Source organism: Cuculus canorus, chromosome 1 (assembly GCF_017976375.1).
Source record: "Cuculus canorus isolate bCucCan1 chromosome 1, bCucCan1.pri, whole genome shotgun sequence".
Taxonomy (NCBI): Eukaryota; Metazoa; Chordata; class Aves; order Cuculiformes; family Cuculidae; genus Cuculus; species Cuculus canorus.
Window position 1 is genome coordinate 18,055,792 of NC_071401.1, and position 27,496 is coordinate 18,083,287.

At 42.7% G+C, this 27,496-nt stretch overlaps 1 protein-coding gene across 10 annotated transcripts in view; it reads right to left on the minus strand.

The window, feature by feature from the left end:
• Positions 1-1,653: 1,653 nt before the first annotated feature.
• TENM4 (teneurin transmembrane protein 4) overlaps positions 1,654-27,496 on the minus strand; it is a 606,655-nt gene continuing 580,812 nt past the window's right edge. For all 10 annotated transcript variants that reach the window (XM_054066504.1, XM_054066489.1, XM_054066498.1 and 7 more), the window contains 4 exons: positions 24,727-25,023; positions 21,869-23,483; positions 17,451-17,593; positions 1,654-8,375 (listed from right to left, as the gene is read on the minus strand). In XM_054066504.1, the coding sequence (XP_053922479.1) occupies positions 7,617-8,375; positions 17,451-17,593; positions 21,869-23,483; positions 24,727-25,023 (2,814 nt within the window). In that variant the 3' untranslated portion in view covers positions 1,654-7,616. The remainder of the gene's footprint in view (positions 8,376-17,450; positions 17,594-21,868; positions 23,484-24,726; positions 25,024-27,496) is intronic.

Below are 27,496 nucleotides of genomic sequence, written 5' to 3' on the forward strand. Positions count from 1 at the left end.
TGCAGAAGGGACAAATTTTTCTGTGCTCCCATCTGAAAAGCAAGGAGAATTTCCTTGCAGTCTTCTGAAAGATAAGCCAGAGGCCTCCAGCTATGGCCTCTATTTAAAACATGGTGTGATAAGTCTGCTCTGGACTATTGAACTGGCATGGTAGGGCGGCTTTCCCGAAAGCACTTGATTTACTACCCATAATATTTTGTTTAAAACATTGGTCTTATCTGGCATGACCACATGAGGCAGAGCCAAACTTGGTCTACCCACAACATAAAATGTTGCTGTTTCCTTGGCTACCCTTGGCGATTAGTCTTTGGTGCAATGCATTTCAATATAGTTATCAATGGTTTAAAGCAGAGTCTTTTCCGATGATAAACCCCAGGTGGCCCAGCGAGTGATGGACAGTGGGTATCGTCAAGGGCGGGTCACTGTCACAGGGTGATCTGAATTCCCTGGCTAAGCACAGCCCAAGAAAGTGCAGGTGAATAACAGCCCAATGCAAAGTAATGCATCTGCCTCAGAGTAAAGGCTGCAAATCAGACACAGAGGAAAACAGAGGCTCAAGGGAGGATGTTAAGGTCACCATGTAATTGTCTCAACAAACATTTTTTATGGCAAGAAAGAAGGGATCAATGCCTTCCTTGGAGATAAAACTCCGTCACGAGTGTGGGAGCAAGACCCTGCCTTTCTGCACAAGGCAAATGACACACTTGTACTAAAGGAATGGTGGTCAAATGCTCCAGAGGACTGAAAAATTAAAAATATACAGGGGCTGGAAGGTAGACTTTGAGCCATGAGGTTGAAGGAGTTTATTGTGCTTGTAGTAGAAAACAGAAAGCAAAGACAGGGCCTGGCTGGTATCAGAGGACATTAGATTTGTGGGATGGCTGGAGAAGATGCCAGGGGTCTGGTGGCTGGAAGCTGAGGACAGAGAAACTTGGCCCTGAAACAAAACACGTGTTGCTGGTGGAGAGATAATACCCCACCAGGAAGAGCCAAAAATAGGTAAAACCATAAGAAAACCTCAAGGAAAACTTATACATGCTAATCATATAATCATAGAGCTGTAGAATCATTTCGGTTGGAAGAGACCTTTATCATCGGGCTCAACTGTAATTATCTACCAGCCATAGGATTCCTCTCACCTGACTTAAGACACACACAAAGAGATTCGAGCTTGTCTCTCTGCCTTTGTTTAGTGCTGAAGGAGAAAGAGAGGTGGCGTTTATTTGCCCTTTACAGACACCTACCTTCAGAGGGGAATTTCATCCAGGAATTGTTAACTAATGATATCTTGGTTTTACTTTTTGGGGGACAAGATAACTTGATTTTTCTTATGCACAGTGTAGTATCCGTAGTTTGCTTACCTTTGTGCTGGGATGGGGGCTTCCCCAATGCCTCAGGGATGCCCAAAATGTGTGGCATTACCTGCTGGACCACCAAAGCCCTGGGTACACCCGCGGTCTTGCACCCCGTGTAGAGTTGGGGAAAGTTCCTGAAGGTGCAAATTTGAGGAGCTGGGGGATGTTTTGGTCAACTTCTGCACCAGGTCCATCTCCCATGTAAGGACTGAGCAGCTGAAGTGAAAAAAAATCAAGACTTTTGAAAAAAAACAGAGAGCTATTTAAACACAAAATATTCTTTTATTTGTCACCGAAGGCTACACATGGTCACTTCTGTCTGTTTGCTTTTTTCTTCCTAGAAGGTATCTACATCTGCACTTATTTACAGCCTGGTGTTATTTACACAGTCAAGAATACAGTATTAGAAACACAAAGTGTCGAGAAAAAAAATTTCTCAAAAAATTAGTTCCAGACTTCAGGAAAATTATTACACAGGGTAATGACAAGAGCCTCCAGTGCTGGGCTTACAGATGCAGCTTTGATACAAAGTCCTCTTCTTGGCTGGAGCTGCATTAGAAGTCCTCACACAAAGTAAACTTTTTTTTTTTTTAAACCAAAACGTGTGATTTTTCGATTGGTTATTTCAACAGCATCCACGAACTGTCCAAAAGTTTTACTTTCTTTTTGGAAAGTTCTATTGTTTGCTTGAATGGTTTCCAACTCTGAGGGGAAAAAAAAAAAGTATGTATATATATTTAGTTAATTTTCACTTCTGGTTTTCTATGCTCTGCTGCCCAGAAAGCATTGACCTCTGGGATAGTTGTTAACAGTTGAGTCATGTAATACTTTTTCAGGAACATGAAATTTTATGGTAATTAAAGGAAAGCAGGCAAGAGACACAAAAAGTTTCCCTTGAATGGGGTGAGTTGGTTTTGGATTGGGTAGCAGAGGGTAGAAAACTGTTGTGGGAAACAGCCCCCAGCACACGCAATGGCCTTTCATTCAGGAGCGAGACTGGGGTCCTGGACAGGGAGCTACATGTCCTCACAGTGTCTGTTTGATCTAGAATCACAAGTAACGTTATTTAAATGTATTCTAGAGATGAAAAAAATCCCAAACAAACCACAAGAAAAGCTCTTCTACTGTTTGTTGGTTTTTTTTTTTTTCCCCCACAAAACTCATGAAAATTCTTTAGCATAATGGGGGTATTCAAATATCTAACTATTTAATGATCATAATAAAACGATTTTAATAAAAAAAAGATGCCAAAAAACTTGCTGTGCTCTTGGAGGTTGAAAGAGCAGGAGCAAAAATACCCCAGGCCATGCTCGCTCCAGGATGGAGGATGCTGCTGGCCAGTGGGAGCCAGATTTCATCCCATCAAATCCCAGCACAAAGGCACAGCATCCATGTGTCTCAGGTTCAGCATTGCTGCTAGACTCATAAGATATAGCAAATAATATTTAACAAGCAAAGCAATCCTTTTAGCTCTATTATGTACGTGATAGGCCCTTATTTCTCCTCCCCATTTAAAAAGCAACTGTAGGACTAACTGAGATGCTTGGCCCTGGTTTCGATTACGCAGAGATTGAATCAAAACAGACTGCTGTGCCGTAAATACGAAGGGGATCCTCTGTGTAAATCACAAAATTGAATTCTAAAATTTCATGTTAAGAGCCTTGTCTTTGCACAAAGGATTGCCCGGCCATCCATCACAGTGACACTTACAAGTCACAGCTGAAAAAGTACTTTATTAGAATTTTTTTTTAAACAATTTTGATTTATTCTGGTTACGCTGCCTGTATAATAGACTGAGCAGAATCTCACACTGATCCCTATGCTCGATAAAGCAACTACAGATATATTACAGAAATCCCTCATTTTCTAAGTTACGGCCAAATGGTGTCTCAGGGACTGCTCCCAGTCATCTGTGTCTTTTAAACCCGAATCAAGCATTGGGGCTCTTAACAACCTTTGTCTCATCGGCTCTCGCCTGGTATTGTTTAGAGTTGTTGGCCCATTTTCATCATGGCTCTGATCAATAGCTGTGATGACAAAGATATGATGAGCTGCGTGATTCCCTCCGGTCACTGCTGCTTAATGATTTTTCCAAGCTCCAATCTTCAGTTGGGAAAAAAAAATACTAAAGAGCTCAGAGGAAACAAACATTGTGGTATTTCTCACAATGCCAAATTAGTCTTCCTCCTCTTCCCTCAGGCTGCACATGCAGGATGTTTCTTAGCTGCAGAGCCCTCATGGCACTGCCTTGTGTCTGGATACCACAGCAAGTTGGTTCCATCACTGCTGTTCCTTCAAATGGACCATGTTTTGGTACCAGCACCAGCTATTAAGCTGTTGGTCCTCACCACTTGCAGACTGGTAGATCTTCTCCTCTGAGCTGTGAGCCTTGGCCATGATCCTTCCCACCACCATTTAGACTGCAGACAAGCCCAAGCTACGCCTTTGTATGTTAAAGGAAAAAGAGGGTTTTTCTTGACTCCCTCTTTCTTGGGAGTCAAGAAAATTGTGACTTCTAAAGTCAAGCCACAAAAGCACACTAGGCCACAGTGACATTTTCCCTTGGTGATGGTCTGGCATGCAACTGGCCTTTGAAAGAGTGTCTGGATCAAGGGGATATCAAGGTTAGAGCTGTAGGATTTGCACCCAGGATCTCCCAGTGTTAGAGAAGCAAAGATCTGCTACCCCGCTGCCCATGAGCAAAGCAAGAAAGGTTGGGCAGCTGTGGCATGGCCCCATGGGGAGGCAAATGGGGCAATGCAAGGCCTGGGAAGGGGTTATGGGACCATCAGTTGAGTGTAAATGCTTGTGGATAGCAGAGTACAGTTCTCTGAGGCAGACATAGCTCTTTGTGTTCACTGCCTATTCCTGCAACTTCCATGGGAATACATTTGAGATCCTGTGTAAAAAGGATTTTTCACTAGCAAAAGGGCAAATCTGGGGGTCAGGACTGAAAATGTTTGGTTTTTGTTTGCCATCTAGTGAAGTGGAAATCTTCCACAGACGCTGAAGATTCAGGAACGTAGTAGCTGTCTTTGGACAGGTTTGGCCCCAACACTAGACAGTCATCCCTTCTAAATGTTTTTGGTTTTGATAAAGAGAGGAGCAACACATACATGTATATATACTTCTACACATATTTTCCCCCCCTTTTTGACATAATGTCCATAGTCCCGATGCTGGGTGCGGGCCCAGGAGAAGACCTGAACAGACTTGCAGGCAGATGGGCACAGGCATATCCTACTGCTGCTTGAGGATGCTGAAAATGCAACCAGAGCTGCCTTCACCATGGCACAGAGCAGGATGGCTCCTGGGTCTAGGAATGCCATATGTGTGCAATGGGACTGTAAGACACTTGAAAAATGGGTGAACTCCTCAAAGTCATTAGCTCATGTAATAACCTGAAGAGTCTGTGTAAGGCTGTTAAGGTGCCATCTAAGGCTGGCAGAGTCCCAATAGGAATATTTCACACTAGAATCCATTTCCTTGGCTGTGTGGAAAGCTGTCCCATTTACTCTTGTGCTACTCTTCTTAGCGTTGTAACACATGGATGGGGATGGATATAGAAGCACCATTTCTTTTTGGAGCTGCTTGCATGGGATCAGTGTAAATGGGATGCACATCAAGCTTTCTCTGCACTGCAGGTCTTGGCTGGGGGTTTATGCCTTTTGACCAAGCTTCCCTAGCTCCACGGGGCAGTGGGTAGTCTTGGGAAGAGGGGACTACCTTCTTTGAGTAGGTGTCAAGTGCTGGCTTGGTTAATGCTGCCCCTAATCCCCATCAGCACATCCTCAGGGCAACTGAGGCTTGCCAAGAGTTTGATATCAGAAACACAAGAGGTAATGCCATGGCCTTTTAACTATCCCTGACAAACAGCTGTCCGAAGCAACCACTCCCTTGCCAAGAGCTGCTCTGGCCAATGTGTCTCCTCCCAGCCAGCTCTGCTGGAGTTGGATATCCTTTCTAGACCAGCTGCCTGCAATTATTTCCTGCCAAAGCAATAGAGGTTGCATGCTGCAAGAGATGGATTAAAGTACAGCACTGGATTACAGCACTGGCTTCACCCTTGCTGCAAGCAGGAGGGACCACCAGAAAATCATGACTGTACTGGCGAGTGGCCACAACGTAGGTCCACTGCGGGACTTTGCAGCCACAAAAACACTGGCCAAAGCCAGAGCTGACCCTAAGACAAAGGTATTAGGGATTGGGAATTGGAGAAAGAACAGTCTATTGGGGAACTTCTATCCCATCACCTTCCTCCTAGCAAGCACCCTGAAACAAACAAGCAAGGCAGACAGAGTTGGCAGCCGGCATCTATGGGGAAACTGTGATAGCACTGGGGCTGCCAACATTTTGCTGATCAAGGAATGTGTGCCCAACATACGCCCCCGCCTTCTCTTGGGGGCGGGAGCCTGTAGATAAGTATCAGGCTGTGTGGGAGGTTGTCAGTGGTGGCAGCACAAGTGCAGGAGGACTGGCTCTGAGGACATGGGTGAGTGAGGAAATTGCAAATCTCGGGTTATTTCTCTGCAGAACCAGGAAGCAAAAATCAAAGTGGATGGAATAAAAAAATCAGGACTAAGATGTTCTTCAAGAAACATAGTGAGAGCTCTTAGAGACAAGATACGTGCAGGTGTGATAGAGATGTCTATTTTTGGACCAGGTTTGGCCACCCCCTGCTGGAGCTCCAGTGAGAGGCTGGGTAACCCCTGTGCCTGCAGGAGTGGCCCTTGCTATCACAGGACTGCTTCAGGCAGGGAAGAGGATGCTAAGCTCATCTCCTTGTTCCCTTGAATTTCAAGGACTCTTGCAAATACCAGAGCATAGAGGTCATGTGAATACAAATTACATTAGCATGCTGAGTAACTTTGTCAGCAGTTTCTTATTAAAGCACTTTGTCCCCTCTGTAGTGGGCATTTCCATTCAACCTCCCCCTTCTTCACTTCTAACTGTCAACTGGGCTCTCAGTTTAATTCAAGCTCGTGTAAGAAACAGTGAGAGGGTAGATTCCAACATTTCCCTTCTTGTCCCACCACGCACAAGCCGTTGCTACTTATTAAACATTTTAAAATCCCTGCTGCCAAAGTCCCCAGGAGACATTTATCTGCCATAGTCATAAACGACTTGCCAGCATGCAACTCAAAACTGCATTTCCCAGCCAATAAATACAAGCTCCAGAATCAGGAAAAGCAGGGTTTGGCTTGCTCTAATTTTCAGTGGTATGTCACTGGGATACTATAACTACTTTTAAATTCAAATCAGCTTCCTAAAAATTAACTGGGTTTATCAGATACAGCACAGTGGACTGTTAAACACGTAGCCTCGTGTACTGAAACACTATACATTTAATGAAGTTATGCCATTAGCAAATGTACAACATGGGTGCATTAAATCCACCTATAGAACAGCTCTATGTACGAGAGAGAGGATTTATTTTAGCTTTTCTTAATAGAGCAGGAGTCCCTTTCTTGGCTTATGCTAGGTTTTTTAACTAAAACCAGGATTTGTGCACACACAAAAAAACCCCAAAAGTATCTACTTTCATAATGAAAAAAGACTGTTTTTTTTTTCTTTTTTTTTATTCCAGTTCAGGAAGGAAGAGAATCATCTTGCAAGTTAATATAATGAGCTCCTTTGCCTCTATAATCTACTTCTGCTCAGCTTGAGCCCCCCAAAAAACACTTTATGTCCCAAGTGAAACGTGAAAACTACTTGTAAGGTCTCTTTTGAGGCACGTGATCCAGATGGTCACTTTCAGAGTATCAGAATCAGCGCTGTCTTCCATCTCTTTCAGCCCAGGAAGAGATCTCAGGCATGCCGTGGGTCCCCCTTGTTTCAGGTGGAAGGCTATCTGTCCCTGCCCCAAATCAGAAAGGGTTAGGATGACACAAGTTAGCAAAGACACCCATTTCCACTTCACACCTAAGGATGTACATTGACGACTCCCCACTTCAAATTCCTCACAAAGGGGCGAAAACAAAACAAAAAAAAAGGACAAGAGACAGTAAATTTCACTGTGATCACACTATGGCAAAATATACCTTCTGTTCATTGCAAAAAACGTGTGAAGGCCAAATTAATGTGGGGGAAAAAAAAAGTATGTTGCATGAGTTACAGAGCAACCATATTATTCCTTCTCTTTCTATTTTCCTCCCCCAACCTTGTTCAGTTTAGAAAAAGGATTGAGTACAACACAGTCAGGTAAGTGGCCACAAAAGAGTAGCTGTCTTTGGCAAGAAGTCACCACATTGACCCTCTCTGTCACCTTCTGCCCATTTCGCTCTGTCTCATGAAGTGAATGTTGTTGGCGCTGTCTGATAGTTCGGGGTACTGCTCCACTGAGATCACAAAATAGCCGTCGTAGCCCTGTACCCGGCCTGTGTTTAGCACTTGTTGCTTCTCCCCTTCTGTCCATGAGCGAATACCCTCCTCCCCATCCCGCAGTCTCTGCTGCTCCCGAGACCAAGCTTGGGTGACAGCACGCTGTCGGGCCAGCTCTAGGACGCGAGCCTTCTCCTCGTCCAAGGTAGTCCCGTAGCGAGTGTTTAGACACAGCGCACCATACTGCAGCTGGATGTCTGTGTAACGTCTAGTCCTTCCACCTAGTACTGTGTTGATCTGGGACACCGTCACATTCACGCCGTTCTCCAGGGTCCTCCGCCCACCACTGAGGCCCAAGATGGATAGGTCACCCTCCGATGGCCCTTGCTTAATGAAATAGTGTGTGTCCACTCCATCGATGGTGAAGTGCAGGTTCTCCAGGTAATGGGCATTGTTCAGGATGGCTGCAATCCTCCGCCCATCCTCATTGGCAACACTGATAATGTCGGTGGTCACACGCCCATCCTTCATGGCGAACTTGACGCCTTTGCCAAAGATAGAGCCTCCAGAGGCAAAGTTCTTGTTCTTCCTGACCTGCCGGCACCCAGCAATGCTGGAGCTGTAGATCTGTTCGAAGCGCTCAAGAGTGACAAAGGCCTTCAGTTGCTTCTGCACTTCACACTGGACACCCAAAATTGACTGAGCAGGGAGAGAAAAAAGAGAAAGACTATTAGAAGCCTGATAACCCAAAGCCATTATTAGCATGCTGAAGACCCTGCAGAACATCCTGGAAACATCTAATGAGGAACTCTTTTTTTTCTTTTTTCCCCTAATCACTCTTTTCAGACTTTTGATTCTTTTTTAATGGAAGAGGCGTGTTGTCAGGTTATCATTCTTAATGCTCCCTCTTTCAATAAACTGAACTGTATTTAATCACACAGCCTGAAGGATGCAGAGGTAGAAATGGATTTTTTTGCTTCAGAGGTGTGAGAGTCTACTTTGGACATGCGCTTATTTTGTGCTTCTGTGTTCTTAATCTGCACATAAGAATCATTCATCTTGTGGCCACGATGGTTTATACAAATCCTTTCAGATCTTCTGTGACAAACTGCGAAGTATTTGTAAAAGTTCCCTCTATTTTAAATTTACTTTGTAACTTCTTATGCTACTTTCAAAAGCCCTGCATCACAGGTGTGACACTCAAAGCAGACATAACCCCTCTACATTCCATTTCAACCTGGCCAAAGCAGGTTGTTCAAAACTGAAGGAAGGCCCTCAATCTGACTCCTGTTTCCTGCAACCCCTCTGCAATGCATCAGGCTGTCTGAGCTAAGGCCAGCCACACCTGATGCTGAGTTTTGGCTTATACTGAAGCAAAACTGCTGAGACACAACAGCCTAGATCATTTGCAGTCAGGTACGATACAAAGTCACTTTTGCTGTTAGCACATAATGGAGCAAGCATACAGCGAGTCAGCAGCTCATCATTACTGCAAAATGTCTTTGGAAATGCTCTCATCAATTCATGGCAGCGCAAGCTTCTTACACACCTCTGTTCAGGAACAATTATTTGCTCAAATTTCACAAAAGCAAGAGAATGCTATGACAAAACTGTCCTGGCATTGCCATCGGCTCAGTTCAATAATGTAAGGACGTCCAGGATTAAAAATAGGCTACAAAGGAAAGTTTGCTGCACTCCAATTATTTCGAGGAAATTTAACATCCATGAAGGATCTTTCCTTAAACCACCCACAAGCTAAAGGCTCACATCCCTCCCTGGGTGCGAGATGACAATTCAGATGAAGCAAGCATTTCAGCATGGACCTGTCAACTAAGACTTGTAACATGGCAAGGGAAGCGAAATAAACCCTCATTTCCATGGTGGCCATTTTCAGGGAAGGTACTCAAATAAAATTAAGGATCTGAGACCTTACAGGGTCTCAAACAAAATAAAGGATTTAGCATTGTAGCTCACTCAGAGGTTACAAGCAGTCTTGATCTATAAAGGAGAAAACCATAAGAGAACAGAGGTATACAAGTTCAAGAGCACGTTTTGGGTTGTAAAGCATTACAATGCCTAAGACCCAGCCTGATTTCTATTCAAAGAGCCAAGCAAGCTGGAGTAGCTCCACTTTTTCCACTTTTCATTAACCACATAGTAGTTGGAGCAGTAACCAGTCACCTACGAAAGAGAAGCTCTTTCTGGTTCTCACTGTACTGCCTGTGGGGGATCTTGCACACAGCCTAGAGAGGAATATAATTAACAGACTGATAGGGAGCCAAGCCTAGCTCCCCTGCCAACTGCACAAGTGCTCTAATTATGCAAAAAATGGACGTAATTAATGTAGATGTCACCGATGATCGACATGGAGCAATTAGGCTCCAAGAAACACTGTTCTAAATAAGTATATACTGCAGAGCCTTGGTTAGTTATTTCCTCTTCAGAGAGGTTTAAACGAGGAGGTATTCCTCTCAGGTGCATCACATACAGATTGACTCTAGGTGGTCCTGCCCAACTACCCCACACTGCTCTTCCAACTTGCCTCAGTAAATTTACAAGTGATAGAAAAATGCATTTCTCATTATCCATGTTGAATCACCGTTTGGTGTGAGCACCGTCATTCAAAGATGTAAATCAGGTCTTCTGTGCTTCACTGCTATGTCCTGTGGCAATTTACATATTACCATCTATAAATATACGTCACCATGTTTATCAGCAATTGCGTGATAAGGGGTCCCTGGAATTAATTGCACCATGTACTGATTATCACCTCAAAGAAGGGAGCTCCTGGAGGTTAGACAGCGCTGAGCATAGGAGAATTATTTCTATCAAAAATCTCCCCCATTATTGTTCTACATTGTGTTCATTGCCTTACTCTTGAGCTGCAGGAAAATGCCTTTTTATTTCTAAGCAAATTATTATTATTGCCAATGCCTCCAAATTAGGTTGTCCCAACAAACCAATGGATCTGGATGCTACTCCCTTGTCTTTTCTTCCAATCCCAAATGAAAAGTGAGTTTGCAACGAGCTCTGAAAACCTGATGATGATGCAAGACAGACACTGTGGTATGACAGTCTGCTGTTCTTTGGACAAGCAGGACATAGAGTTCATAACTATGCTTATAATGTTAAATATAAAATAAATACTTTGCAAATAATATAATTTTTCTAAAATTTTAAAAATAAATATTTCTAAAGAGAGTAAGATGTTGTATTGCACCTCTTATCATTCACATTGGGTAAATTTAATTTTAAGTCCTGGCTTGGTTTTGGACTGCTTCAACTGCTTTCTCCGAGACATGTTTCCTAACTCTCTAGGTCACTTCTACCTAGCCTCAGGGCCAGGGATTTGAACTGGAATTATTTCACTTATCTTTTAAGGCATACTAGAACCTGGGATTAGGGAGTCTTGTGAGGACAAGAAGTTGTACAAGTTTAATGGTGGATGATATCTTTGGGCTTGTCATTAACTCAGGAAGGATTGTAGTCTGGTACATCCTGCTCCTCATGCACGTCATAGTCAGTGTTGACTGCAGGACTGTTCCAGTTGCCCATACACAGATGTCTAGTGTGATCTGAGATGCCCCAGTATGCATTCAGCATCCACACAAGGCAGTGAGAAACCAAAGAAGGTAGTATGAGAGATACTTGCCTTTCTGGAGTAGCCCCTGGAGGTCGCTTTGCTTACCTGGCCCCTATATGGGCAACTGAATCAATCCCCTACTTTGCACAGTCAATGGGGCCTACAATATGTTAAGCTTAGTCTAAAATTAATGTCTAGCAGGTGGACTGGTCTTTAAGTGAGCTCCACTGCCTGTATGAACTAGATGTTGACAGATTACAGTGGGTGTACACATCCAGCACACGTGAGGACACTAACTTCTGTATTTCTTACCTTGAATTCAATGCTAGCTCCTAGCAGCTGAACTGTCCTTTGGGCTCTATTGACAAGTCACCCAAACGGGTAGAATTAAGCAACATTTTTGACACTATGGGAGCCCTGCTGGGCCATCAGTTTTTGCTTTGTAAGGATGTAGGTAATCCATGCTGTGAACACGAGGAAATCCAGGAAACTCTAGGGTATCTCAAATGACACCAGCAACCCAGTTCATTTTAGGTGTCTGCTAGCTCTAATGGAAGCTTGGATACTAAGTTCACAGGCAGAGACCTAAATGTAGGTATCTTAATCAAGAACTGAATCACATCCAAAGGGCTTTCCAGTGGAGATGGGTTACAGGCCTTCTGGACTCTCCCCATCTTTTGTTGCATAGGGAAGTAGGAGATCAGGCACATGTGAAGCTTTAATGCTGAACATCATCACCATTTAACTATTACAGTAACTAAACACATCTCTGCTATCTTGAAAATGAGCCCAGGATGACTTTGAAATGACTTTTTGAGCGAGTGTATTTGAAATGACTTATCAAAGAGTGTATTTGGGAACAGCACTTCTTAAAAGAAAAAGAAAACACATGCAACAGAAGAAAAAAACCCCAATAAATTTAGACAAACCAGAGGACAGCTAGCTTGTATGCTCTGCTGTGAATATAAAGGGGGTGGAGGCAAACAGATTATATGTAGTTCAAAGAGGCAGTGTATCCCTGACTTTGAAATTACCATTTCTGTTTCATCTTAGAACTCATTTTAATGAACTGGCAAGAAAGAGAAACAGAAAATTTCCATCCAAGGCTGCAGTGCTGTGCGATATTCTCAAAAAAAATGTTGCTGCTTTTAGCAACTGTAAACCAAGATTTCTATTATATAAACCCAATTTTACAGAAGAAAGAAAGGAATTGATAGCTATTTTATTTCAATATTTGATGCTAGATGTGAGTGACAAATATGCTAGGTTTGTTTTTCCTCACAGTCTTTTTTAATCAGATGTCCTTAGGTGACATTTCACTTTATCTAGTAACAACCCATTGGAGAGAAGAGAAGAGAAGAGAACGACCTTCAGCATTTGTTCGGTGTTGCACAGAGCTCAAGAGAATGGCACATTACAGAGATCTCTGAATAGCCTCTCGCATTTTGCCTGCACCTCTCAAGGATTTGAAATACCATAGCCAGATACTATCATCTGTTGTTTTTAAATACTGCCTTCCAGTGTGAGACTCAAAGCTTTAATTTCCCATCAAGGATCCAAGATGTGAAAGACGTGAACATGCTTCCAAGTTTCTCTATGTCCCTGTGCCATTATGCAAAGATAGGTGTTTCTCTTGCCACTATATGGTTTATAATGAAGAAAGCCACTTCTTCCAAATGGCTTGGAAGTTGACTTCTCTGAAATATTCTTCATCATTGGCTCTGGGGAGACCTTACAGCAGCCTATCAGTACTTAAAGGGGGCTTACAGTAAAGGTAGGGAGGGACTGTTTATCAAGGAGTGGGGTAAGAGGACAAGGGGTGACGGTTTTAAGCTGAAAGAAAGAAGATTTAGATTAGATATTAGGAAGAAATTCTTTACTGTGAGGGCGGTGAGGCACTGGAACAGGTTGTCCAGAGAAGTCGTGGATGCCCCATCCTTGGATGTGTTCAAGGTCAGGTTGGATGGGGCTTTAAAAAACCTGATCCAGTGGTAGGTGTCCCTGCCCATGGCAGGCGGGGTGGAACTAGATGATCTTTAAGGTCCCTTCCAACTGAAACCATTCTATGATTCTATGATCATTAACTCTTTCCTATTTACTCCATTATTCTCTGTTAACAAAACCATTCTTCAGAAATCAGCCTCTTCCCTCCATTCCACCTGTCCATCACCTGAAGATGAGTACCCATCTGGATGTTTTCCACCAGCTGCCAGCTTGTAGTTGTGCAAGAGGAGCCCATCAACCACAAAAGCTTATCAGGCACCTACCCATCAGCACTGCTGCACTGCACGCTGGCTGACTGAGAGAAAACATGTCTGCTTAGCAACCTGCCAACCACAAACGCAAGTGGGACAATGGAGGGGACCAACTGGCCAGCAAGCATAGTGTGGTAGATGCTGATTGGTTAGCAATGAGAAAAACACAAGTGCTAACTCTTGGGCTTAGGAGACAGGTCTCTCCTTCACTCTGCTAGTGTGCACCACTGTGGGTAGATAACAAGGTTGAGCTCATCAAGCAGATTTCCATCTATGGGGAAATATGAGGATTTGCTGCCTTCTCTTGCTTATCTATTTTCATAAAGCTTCAAGAGCTTAATGTTTTCGAGACTTTAACTCCTTTCCCTACATCAGATACAGTGAAAACTGGCCACTACTTTTGCAAAACATAACAAGGGACGCGCAGACAGCACGATGGCCCAAGCCCAGGGCAAAGCATGTGCCATATGAGGATACCCTCCCTGAATGAGGAACACTGGCAGAGCCTGTCCCTCAAACAGATTGTCCTTGGGACAAGCCCTGCCAGAAAACACAGCCCTGCAGCTCACTCCCTGGCTGAGCGTCCCAGAGCAGCCCTTGCTTCCAAAATGCTGCTCCATAAGGGATGCCAAAAACTGCTCCCTCAGCACAGCCTGGAATGGGCACTGCAGACAACAGGACCCATCCTGGAGGCATAGTGTTCAAGAGATGAAGAGAAGGGTAATTAGAAATACGATGTAGTTAACAATATAAGTGCCAACTCCAAAACACCCCTCCCTGCAAATATAGTTGTTCTGGCTCCAGCAATTACCTGACAGTTCAACAAGACAAAAAGGAAGCAGGGGGAGGGGAAGGAAGAGAAATTGGATTCAGGTGCAGCAGCTCCACAATGTGCCAGAGGTCACCTAGAGTCCCCTGGTGGCCAATAACACTGAACTTGTTCAACAAACAATTTAGTGACAGCCTGACAGTTGCAGGGAGGGGGGTGGGGAGGAAAGTGCTGCACAAGAGAGTATTGGATTTTAAATGTCACTCCAGAGCTGCAGGGGGTTAGTGCAAGGTTTATGACATGCTGGCTCTTTCTGAGCTGGTGGATGCTCAAAGTCAGAATTATCTCTCCCATCTTCCAGCCCTGCGAGACAAGTACCAACAATGTCTTGGAAGAGGAGCTAGGGCCCTCTGGTTATGCACTCTGAAGAGATATGAAGCAGCCATTTATGTGAAGTTAGTAATTTTGCTGTTGTGCTCCTGTTATTCATTCCTCTGTGATAAAAGGACTGACTCAATCTGCCGGGCCACTGCTTTGATCAGAGAAGCCAGTGGATTAACTGAAATGTACTTTGGTCTTTCACAAGGAAGTATGTGAACCAGAGAAACCAAGGATCAGAAGACACAGAGATGAGAAAGCTGTGGTACACCATTCAGTGACTATCCCTGGATTGCAAGCAGGATAGGCATTGTCTACTGCCTTGTCCAGGCTAGTTTTAAATGACAAAAGATCTGGAGCTCCCTCCATATGGTCTGCATGATCATCTCACTGTTTGATCAGTCTTATTATCTGAAAATATTTCCTGTGCTTCTATTTAACTTTTTTTAATTCTGTCATTTGCTATGTGAAATTTTAAAATGTTTATATTTCCTTCCATATGCTTCATAATAATACAGGGACAACCTCTAGGAGGGAGGGCTGTGTTGTGTCTGGGAGTCTGTATGTGTGGCTGGAAGCGAACAGAACTACAGCGACACATCAGTGTTGAATGCACGGATAGGCTTAGGAGAAGTGGATCGTATGTTCAGGTACCACATGTGAGTGCATTTATTTTATGCAAATATATGCTTAGTGTATGCTGGATGTGACAGAGATGAAGGCAATACTGCTCTATAGCATTTGAGAGCCACTCACTACCACAGCATGATCCTGCAACTGCAGACTAAAATAAAAATGCTCATGTTTTGTTGCTGTTATAACATGCAGGAAGAATATGAAACCTGCAGTGGTTTAATTATCTTTTCAACACTTGAGTGTAAAGTGACTCATCTGGAAGCGTGGTGGTTGCCTAAAACTCTCTTTAACCAAGCAGGTCCCCACACAGTCCTCACTGCAGCTTCTTGCTTTAAAAACCTAATGGGGATAGGCATATTTTCTTTTCTTTCCTTCTCATTGCTCATTCAGGCAGCTTGAAGTAAAATGAGTGGATGGAAAGGAGGGCTCCTTGGTTCTATTTTCAGCTCAGTTGCCTGTATGAGCAAATGTCAGTCTTCATCTCAAGCTGTCACTCAAGTTACTTGGCTATTCAATAAGCCTAATAATAATAATCATCATCATGAACTAATGATAAAATAATGATATAATAACACTACCACCACCACCACCAATAATTTCTGTTGTTGTTCCCTGAGAGTTATTATCTACTGTACAAAACAATTTAGAGACAATTTTTTGTGAGGTCTCTGAATGAGCCTTCCCTGTTTACCTTCTCCTGTACAGCTCTACCTGGGGAGACCGTGTCACATCAGAGAGGAGGAAAAATCCTGAGGCTATTTCTCATTATAGAAATAATCTCTATTAGCATTTTATTGTTTAATCTATAAAGAGAGAAACAAAAAAAGGAGTCTCTGACACAACCAAAATACTGTGAAGTAATGGCTTTCAAGCATCCACTCAGCCACGGTAGCAAAAGGCATAGCTTTTTTGGCCTCCCTCTATTAGAAAGTGATATGTCTTAACAGAAATCTCTTGCTGAAGCTGAAGCTGGTACATTTTAGCTTGTCTTCATCAAGGCTGGGTAGACACGTGACTATTTCATTAATCCACAGTACCTTGTTCATGCCTCCGAGAAGTACCTTTTGTGGCTGGAGGAACGTGACACTGTATTTTACCTCTTGGTTTAATACATGTACCTGCATGACCTGGAGAATCTGCTGCAGGACAGTGATATTTCAGTGAACTCATAGATAAAGAGGCTAGGAGGGCAGCGAATAAATTCCATTTCCTACCCTTATAATTTTATTAGCAGAAATATTAAGAGTATATCCTGATCTCCCTAAACAAATTGGTACCTCACTGATCTCGTGATGTTTGAATATACAGGAATAGCAAGTAGGAATTCAGACTAAAGAGGTTTTGGAGTAAACAGATGAAAGCAAACCCAGAATGAAATCAGGCTAGGAGACGAAAGAGTATCCTGAGAGGTAAATTACTTTTTCAAGGTCATATAATTGATAAGCACTAGGACTGGGAGTAACCAGGGCTCTTGGATTCTGACCCAGTGTGCTAACATTTAACAGCGCAGCCTCCATCTTTCAGCTGAATAACTCTCGACAGGAAGAGACAAGGAAATGATTGGGCTGTAAAAGCTTTTTTCTTGCCAACTTCATCATTGAATTTTGTGCCAGCATCTACCAAAATGGCTTGTGATGCAGGCTTGTTTTTAAAAGCAGGACATGGTGACTTGGGATTAAACCCACTCAGGTAAAATGAAAGTTAAGTATTAGCTAAAAATTTTGCTTGTGAGACCCACTGCAGTGCAGAACAGTTTGCTAGGAAAGTACTGGGACTTATTGTTTAAGACATTTTAAACCAGACTGAATAAGTTTCTAGAAAAAAAAAATCTGTAGAAAATGATTGTGTATCAATATTTGCTTTTTTTGCTCTCAAGAATCCTTGGTGCAAAGGTCAGGAATCCACTGCAACACAGCCTTTTGCCATTTCATTGAGCACTCACCAGAAAACATCATAGGAAAAAGCACTATGTAAGTAAGGAACTTAAGATGCAATTATTCACTCAGATTTCATTACTGTAAAGGTGACTGACTTGCTTTTAATCTCCCAGTATATCTGGGATAGCACGTCAACTGAGATTTTTTTAATAATGATTGTAACTAGATAGGTTGCTGATAAGGGTGTGAGATACAGTATGGAGTTGCATGGATCACCTTGCTATTGTCCCATTCTTGGGTTTTCATCTGTGTGTGGATTAGCTCATAGGATGGCTCCATTGCATCCGTGTCTGGTTTGGGGTAGCCGGGGATGACGTTGTGTAGCTGGAACCCAAAAGTGAGCAGCCAACTGTTGACATCTGGAAAGGAAGAGAAGCATATATCAGATTACCTGATCTCTCAAGCAGGGTTGCCCCAGAGAGCAGCACAGAGGAGGACCCTATGGTGCCTGGCACTGTGGCAGTCTGGACAAAATGATGAGTGTCTACTTCATGTGAAGAACACAAACATTAATGGTCCTTGAAAGAATCAGGTGCCAAAGCTGGAGTTTCCACCTTAAACCACGGTCCACTTCTACACTTCCCCCAGCTAAGAAACAGAAGGTTTAGCAGTGACCAAATGGCTCAAATCAAAGCAAAGACAATGCCTGCCCTTTGTCAGCAGGCATAGATGTTGCATCTGAACAGGAGGTGCTGCCCACTCCCATGGTCAGCTCTGAACACCTCAGCCACAGTACTTCTTTTCCTAAGGACTCTCAAAGGGCCTGCAGGCTGAAGACTAAATGTAGAGCTATGAGTCAGAATACCAGGATATCCAGGATGCACAGCATGGTTGCTCGGCAGGTACTCATGGAAGAGGCTCTGGACATATCCTCTGCTTTTTCTATGGCATTTTTCATGAACGTGTGGTTTGAGTATTAAACCAGTGTAAAGTTGCATGTCATCTTTCATAGTGACATTTAAAATCAGCCTCCACACTACCCGCAAGGTATGTTATAGTGCAAATAAGCAGACAGATACAATACCACTTTGATTGAGTACCATTCACAAACCCTGTAGAAGTCCATGGATGGTGAGAAAACACTTGCTGGCTACAGGCGATATTGTCCTATGCAAAAGGGGGACCATTGACACTAAAGGGGGCATGATGAAAATCCCAGCCATTTGGGACATCCTGCCTGCATTCCCTTGACAGTACAGACTGCAAAGGCTTCTCTGATTTTGACTGCACGGCTATCAGGAATAGCAGCTGAATGTTAATCTGCTGGAGCAAATAACAATGAGGCCAGCTAACTCCTGGATCTGCTTGGGATCAGCATCGCTTCCTCGCTTAACTTCAGAGCGTTTGATGATCTCACCTTGTTTGCCTTCACTGAACTCTAGAGAAGGACACACCTGCTACAATCCTCAAGCAATACGGTGTGCATTTGGCACACAAATAGCAGTTGCAAGAAAAAAAAGTTATGAAGGTAAAGTTTAACTAATATCAGCTCCCAGGGGACTTAAGTGTTTTGGATGTAACTGGGATTGTGTTGGTGATTGCTTTGTTTCAAGGTGGATGTGCAAGAGGCTTGATTTTCATTTTGCTGAACTCAATAAACATTGTTGAAACCATCTGAATAAGGGACCAATTTAAATAATCAAATATGCATCTTTGAAATTTTTTCACTATTCCCATGTGTCTAAATGAGTGTTTTGAAAAGCTGATCGGAAAAGAAATTACGGATGCGAGCAGCAAATAAGACACTTCCAGATGACTGGAGAACCAGGAGCCAAACAAACACACTATCTGTTGCTTGTTTTCTTACAGGCCAAAATGTTGAGATTGGGCAGATGTCCAAAAAGCCCTTGTGACAATCCGTGTGGAAGGGAGAGGATTTCTGTAATAAAAACACTTCTGTTCACTCAATGTACAGATTGTTTTTGGAGTGTTTATGAAACGGAGAAGTTGGGGGGAGGGAAAGAAATTAAAAGGCTCATTTGATTATTTTTTTTGCTTAGCACTAAGCCAGTCTGCTTCCAAATCCTTCTCATCTGAAATGAAGACCTTTGATGTAGTATTGTGGACCAGGTGGTCAGGAGAACAAAGTAAAACAGTGAAGGTCAGGATTGGTGCAGGAATCATTTTCTAAACACTTCACAAATGTTAAAAAGAATATAGAGCAGGGATGCTGAACAGCCAAAAAATATGGAACATATCTGGAAAGATTCAAGACAGTCTTTTTTTGCTTCTCAGAAAACTTAACTTTCAAAACATTTGATAACAGGAGTTTGTTCTTTCTGGGAAGAGGTGTTGTAATACCCAGAACAACAAAAAGCCAGCCCCAAAAACATGAGAGGAAGGTGTGGAGCTGAGCAAACAGAGAGGAAAATATTAATTTGCCGAGAGTCAGTGACAACTTTCTTGACAGAAAAGTACATTTCACATCACAGAGGTTTTTTTTCAGCTACAGTAACCCTGCCAACACATTTCACAGTAAATTCATTTGAGGGCAAAGAAAGAGTGCTTAATGCAGACACATGTAATGGAAATGTCAGTTCAATCCATCAGGATTGCTGAAGCTGGCAGCAAAGCTCTGTGTCATGAAGTGTACAATTGCTAAAATATTCATGTTTAACAACGGGCCTCTCGAAACGTAAATACCTGCTTCTCCTGCTCTCCCCTCTGCATGCCTCCAATTTGTACCCATGAGCTCAGAAATCTTGTCGTTGGAGACCAAAATGTGTGTCATATGCCCACGTCTTGGGCACTGAGCTCCCCTAAGGAGGGTCCCAGGGTGGGGAGGGAGAGAGGGAGAGAGAGTGGTTCCCTAGCCCAAATCTGGGCAGGTTTGGTTGTGACAACAAGGACGCGCTCATTGTATGTCCTGCCCATGAGATGCCAGAAAACTTCAGCAGAAAGAAATGCCAGAGCAGGAGCCTTAGCATCACAACACTCATCCCATTACACGACCTGTTTCTTCTATGCACTGGGAGAGGAGAAACTTAAAAAAGATGTATAAGGGCACTGTTTTCTTGAAAGATTAAAAATAGAACTCTTAAAACCATGGAAAAAGGTATTTGGTGCATGTAAAACATGAAAGTATCAGATGTGGACACCTTGACGTTATTGTCAGAGCTGTGTGGGAAGCTGTTTGTTCCAAAATAGGACTGGAAATTTTGTCCTGTCTTAACTTGAGTAGGAAAATAAAAATCTGTTAATACGTCATGAAGCAACTGTTCAAAACCTAGATCAGTTCAAGAAAGCAGTTTCAAATTAAGATCTTTCATTTTGTTTTTTGACTCTTTAAAAATTTTCTTTTGCAGTATTCAATCATTAGTTCACACTTAACTTGAAAAGGCTGCAAACCAAAAAGGAATTTGTCTTTAAAGCTATTTTGGAATTTATCATTTAGACAATTTTGAGAGGTGTTTACATTTCTGCTAAGAAATCTCTCAAGCTCAACCCTCTCTCATAAACAAATTCTGTTTTGACAAACGATCATTTTCTAATAGGAGAAGTCATCTCAAAGTATTCCCTGCCAGCCTTAATTATCAGAGTGAGGCCAATACACAAGATCTTAGTCTGCATCTTTTGGCATATTTTTTACTTCCCTCATGGCATCACCTTCTCTGGAGAAAATAGCTTTTCACTAAAAAAATCCCTTTCTAACCCTTATGATTATTGCAGAAGAACCAGAAAGCACAGATTCTAATGGCTAGAAAAATAAATGGAACAGAGCAACACGGGATTTTTATCTTGTAATATTTTTTGCTATCATACCAATCTCATAACTTAGGCGAATGCAAATATTATTGCATATGGGAAAGTTGTGACAGATGCAGCAGTAGCATATAAAATTAATTATATCTCCTTAAGAAGTACGTATATTGGATTTCTGATTTGTGTCACCTGGTTTTCCAATGGGAAGCATATAAAAAAAGTTCCACCAGAACAGTCCCAAGCTTTATTACCTGTGTTGCACAAAGTACAAATAGAGGAAAGACAGTTCACCTACAGAATTATTTTCTGTATAAAAAACCATACAATAAAGCTCACGTTGTTGCCATTTTACAAAGTCCCCAGGGGAAGCAGTTCAGAGGTTATGTCAAGCTGAGGGGGTAGGTATGCCCTGAAATCTGGCCTTTTAAGTCTAACTCACCTACTTTTATTGACTTCTAGTATAAACCGTTAATTCTGTGGGGCAGGTTAACTTTGAAGTCCATGTTACTGTCATGTTACTGAAATATCTGGCTGTAATAAAAGGTTTAAGTCACTGTTGCCGTTCTGCTACAACAAATCTGAATGTCATTTGTTTAGATGCAGATAAATTTCTAGGCAAAACTGTGTAAACAGCTGCCCCTCTACAAAAAGAAAGGTTGTCAGAACTAATTGGCAGCTAAAGAGAATGGCAAACTGGAAGCAAAATAAAGAGAACACCAAGGAAGAGAAAAAGAAACAGGTTTGGGAAATACAACCTCCATCTATGCTAATGAATTAAACATACCTTGACCATATGGGTCAACTGGCAAAGTAAAGCTTGTGTCCATTATACTAAATACTGCAAAATCTCATGGTGACCAGGACACTGAGAGAGAAGAAACCTATTGACTGATGGCAAGGTTGTGGTATGTTAATTAACTTAAATGTCTTACCTGTCATGTAACATTTGATATCCTGAGAGTTGCTAATGGGATTGTTGTTTTTGAACATATACAGATTGAAAGGCATTATGTTATTGCTACTCAGATGCTTCCACATGTCATGGTCTGGACTTGTCCATCGACCTGCTAGCACATCATAGTCTCTCCGTCCCATGTGGATAAGCTTTGTGAAGGGGTCGTATAGTCCTCCATGGTAGCCGATGATGATCTGGAAGTTGGGATTGGTGTCCATATAGATCTCCCCATATGCTGTGTACAGTATCTGCTTAATCATTAAGCCAGTCCCGCTGAAGACAGCCAAAGGAGTGCCGATGTTATCACAGGCTATGTAGAACTCATCACCACTGCTGAGTTCCATTGCAAAGAGGTGGCCTTGGAGGTCATAGTAGAGGGATGTGATCTCAGAGCTCGAATGGTTGTATAAATGGGTGACCTTGGTTGGGTTGGTCAGGTCTGCGTAGAAGAACTGCAAGTGATGACCATGGCTGGTTTTGCTAGAGACTCTCCTTCCTAGGCCGTCGTAGCGATATTTCACACTCCATCCACTAGCTTTATTATAGGCTTTGATGAGCAGGCCAGCTGAATTGTACTCAAAAATATCATTGCCTCTTTGCTTTAGGAAGCCGTCTTCATCCATTTTGTACTGCACATCCCCCAGTCTTGTAATCCTGTCCCTGAGGTCATACCTGAGTGGCGTAAGGCGGGCACTATTCCCTGGACTCAACAAATGGAGGTTTCCATTTAGGTCATAGCTGTAACGCCAGAGTGGTTTGTCATTGATAGACACTGTCTGCAACTGGCCATCAGCATCATACTCATATGAGTACCTAGTAGTGTTTGCATAAGGGCCAACCTTCAGCTCTTTCTTAACCACTCTCCCCATGTTGTCATACTGCACAGTCATCCAGTACATGAGAGACCGAAATATCTCATACTGGACTTCCTTCATCCTGCCATAGGCATCAAAATGTTTAGTGTGAGTCATGACAGCAGTAGTGATAATCTGATTGATATCATAGTAAATTACTCCGAATTTACCAAATTGCTCAGTTTTGCCTGACACATCATCATATCTGTAGAGATCAATGGGTAAAGGTGTCTCATTGATGACCGCTTGCATGCTGGTCACCCGAAAGCTGTTGTCATAATTATAGTCAAAGCGCGCATTCACCATGCCTTCCTCAGTGAAGCGGAAAATCTGTCTATCAATGAGGGGTCCTATCTGTCTGTATCTGATTGTACATGTGAAACCTTCATTCTGCAAATTTATGGTCTTCAGCATGCCAGCAGTTTCATCATAGGTGAAACTGATCTTTGTGGTGTCATAGAGCATCTCAGCTAACTTGGATAATTTTCCGTATTTGTAGATGACACGTCTCCCTGTCCCCAAGTACAAAGTGTGGAGAAGCTGCTCATCCTCTGTGAAATCCTGAATTACTGAAGCATTGCCTTCAGGTGGGCGGTAGATGTTCCTGTAGTAGCCAATGGAACGAATGGTTTCCAAAGTCTGACGGGCAACGTTGGGCATAGTCACTGATGACAACCGGTCATTCTTATCAAACTCAAAAATATACTGTCTCTGGCTGTGAAGGAGCAGCACCATGGACTAAATGGGAAGGAGAAAAGTATAGATTACATTTCTGGTTTTCAGGTAAAACTAAACTCAATTCTCACAAAATCTACAAGGTTCTCCAATTCAAAGAACAAGTGAGGTAAATCTCCACATGCATAGGATTAAATGGTGAGAGATATGGAGCTGCATGACACATCAAGTGTCCCCAAGTAGGAGTGGGTCAGAAGAAGAAGCAGTTAATGTGGTGAAGAAGGTCTAAGTTCAGAATGCTCAGCTATTTGAATCAACACCTTGTAGCTAGCTGACTGTACCCAAATTCTCCTTGCCAATAGCTTTTACAGACTAAATAAAAATATTTGGTAGAGCAACTTAAACAATGCTTGAAAAAGTACCCCTGGACACCTTCAAACACCTAATTAATTCATTGTATTTCTGTATCTTCCAATACTTTCTTACTGCAAACTTCTACCTGCATCCTTATTTGTTCTGGCATTTTTCTTTGCATGTAACGAACAATCCATGCAAATTGTATAATGCAAGAGGCAAGTATAAAAAAAAAAAAAAAAAAAAAAAAAAAAGCTGTGTTACTGTAGTTTCCTTAAACTGTTCCAGGGACAGGCTCTATGCAAAACCAAGGAATAAAAGATTTCCATCTCCAGGTACGCAGCATGTGGATCTATAGAATACTGGGCATTGTAATGACGAATGGTAATTACCAGAAGAATTTAAGTTCTGTGCCAATCTACAGAGTGCAGGCTACAGAAAACACTGCAGAGTGTGCTACAACAGTCTGGTGGCTGGATTCACACTTCACACTTTTTAATTACATATTTTTCTTCTGAAGCAGGAATGGGCCGCTTGAAAAAGGCAGGATGTCAGACTACGTGGGTTGTTTTCATATGGTAAATCCTACTGGAAATTCCTACTGCTCAATCCTCTGACTTTACCTAAAGATATTTTATACTGCAGCTAGCTCAGGAAAGGAATGTTGTGCTTAAAAAATAAAATGCCAAAGCTTCACAACATTAAGACATGCTCTCGGTGTGACTGGGAAAGTATACTGGTAACTTCTCTGGCTGTTTTCAACTGCTCTTTGGTGGTTTGACATGGAAGTTACTATGTGCATCTTAGTACAGGCAGAATACACCGAAGAGGAGTATTGGGTCATAAGGACCATAAATCAGCTGATGTGAAGTAATGCAGCTGTGCTGAAGTCAAAGAAGTAGAGCCCATTTGCACCAAACGCACCATCACTGAGTGATTAGAGGATTCTCACCTTCTCCAAGTAAGTGTAGCTCCATGATTTGCCATCAGCAAAGATCCTGGATGTAATTCTGCCAGACTGATCATACTCCATCCTTTCCGACATTGTACCTCTCTGAATTCCCGCAATGTGCCCTCCTGGGGAATAGGTGACATTGACCCCGTTCAGTCTGCTGCTGGGTGACCAGAGACTGGGCCTCCCTGCCTGGTCATAAAGGATGCGGAGTGTGAACTTGCGGTGGTCATCATAGATTTTCTCTGTCCTTGTCACACGATCAAAGTCAAGGGACAGCAGGTTTCTGTTGTGGACCTACAGGAAAGACATGGAGAATTAGGAAGCTGGAAACAGTTTAAGTTACAAAGACTAGCCTTGTGTCACCAAAACCCTCTTTAGACCACACTGTTGAGTATCCAGCTGTTCATTGCCCTTGGCTAGCAAAGAGTTGTCATAATGTTGCTTCTGCTGACTTCAGTGAGCAGAGAGACAGAAAAACAGAGGGCTCTTTTGAAACATCACTATAGTGAAGGAATATTTTCCATATCCCAAACCTAGGCTTAGGCCTGTCACAGCAGATGTGATGATAGACATACAGAAGATGTAACAACAACTTGCTACAGGGATTTTTTGCAAGGTCATCTGTTTATCAGATCTGGGATATACAGTCTTTTGCTTCCATGCAAATAAAAAAATAGTATTTGTAGAGAAAAATATGGACATTGTGTCAATATAGTAGAAAGTGGAGCTTTTCTCTGAATTTACTGAATATACTGCGTGCATTGGAGTTTAAGCCTTTCACCTGAGGTGAAATATGCAGGCTTCGACCACTGTAGATGCTACACAGGGCAGGAAATTTCTGTGAGAGCTGGAGGTTCAGCTTCATTGTCCTGGGGTTATTCAGTGCTGCATAATTACACTTCTGCTACCTCCACCGCCTCTGCAATTTCAAAGATCAAAGGTATCTACTTCAAAGGTAGGAGCAGGAATGCATTTTGATTCAGGGATTGTAGCACAGAGCAACACAAAAAGGACCTGATAATACAACTCATGTTTAGTTTCATGTGCAAAGAGACTCACAAAGCCACATCACCACAATAGCAAAATACTCAGCAAGGATGAAACCCCCACATTCCCAGTATGAGATTGCCGAGACAGCTCTTTCTCCATCTCATCACTTTCAAACCTCTTTCAGCAGCTGAACCACTCTTTTCTAGAAGGGTGCAGATTCTTCCCAGATGAATTTCAAACCCTGAACAGCTGACTTGGTTTGTAGTTCCCTTTGTAGCCTTCAGCTGCAGTCAATAAACTAGGGTTTGCTGCTTGCTGCAAGGACCTCAGACCAAATTAAACATACTGCTTTATTCTGTCCTGGGTAAATCTGGCCCTCCAGAATTGAGCACTGTTTTCATCCCTGGTCCAGCTTTGAACTTGACCATTACTTTAGCTTGTAGGATTGAATTCCAACTATATTTTGAGGGATGCGGGAGTAGCTGAGAAACAAACAGTAAGAGAAAATAGAGAAAGAATTTGATAGATCCAATAAAGAAGGGGTTCCTCAGCCCTGGAGGAATGGGAGAAGGAAAGGCAGGACTGAAACCTGGAGTACAGGGACACTGCAAAATCAGAAGTGAAAAGAAGGCATCTCAAGAGCTGGGGTCAGAAGAGGAAAAAGCATGGCTAAGAAAATGTGGAAGTGAGCTGCAGATGTGCACGGCCAGCTGAGAGAGAAAGACTTGGTGCCATTATGTAAGCATGAAAATTATGTAAAAGCAGGCAAGTGCAAAAATTATTTTCAGCTTACGAATAACAATGGTAAAAGGTGAGTATGACTTGCAGAAAGAAACTTTATGGAAAGGTAGATAATGTTCCATTTGTGTAATGCTCCATGTGTAAAATGGGATGTAAATGGGCAATGGGAGAAAGAGGAAACCAGCCAAAAGCCCACGGTAAGAGACAAGCTGGGAAATAATTAAAAAGGTATCTAAATGCTAAGTACTGATGCACACATGTAACTAACAGAGCAATGCAATATCTCACAGGTGCTTGCTGCTATAAATAGAGAAACAGAAGTGGCAATTGCTTGCAAGAAAAAAGCAAAGCAGGAACGAATAGTATCTCTGCTTTCCATCTATTCAGAGCAGCTCCGCCCAGCATCTGCAGCTTCTTCTGCTCCTGGTTGCTGCCAAGAGAGCTGAAAAAGCTCTTCCAGGGCTGGGACAGTAATCCAGGCTGGAAGTGGCCTTCCGGATCCGTACGCCAGCAGCAGTGCCATTCACTGTGCTGGAACAAGCAAATAACAGGTCCCAGGCTAGCTCTTAAGCTCAGTCCAAATCTCTGCATCCCATTACTTGTGCCCTAAGTCATTCCACCCTCCCCATTCTCTGGCAAGCAATTTCTGCTAGACTAGTTGGAACCAGTCTTCCTTTTCATGATCTTTTTTTTTTTTAATGATTTGTTTTCTGCAGCTCTCTTGGTGTAATCTCTCTTCACTCTGAGAAGAGCTACAGTGCAAAAAGCCGCCCCTCAAGGTGATGGGCAAAGTGAACCCTACCCTGCTACACAGGTTCTGAACAGGGGCTAAATCTTTTTCATCCTTTTTCAAGGGCATGCCTTGAACAGAAGTGAATTTTCTGCAGAAGCACTGACAGAGCTGCAGGCTTCAGTCCAATAACTGCGTTTTATGATGAGCAGCTAAATAAGGTGCTATCCTACATGCAGGAGTCCTCATCCTGGAACAGGGTCTGGAAAGCTCCTGCAAAAAGCTTTTGCCCCTCAGCACATTTGA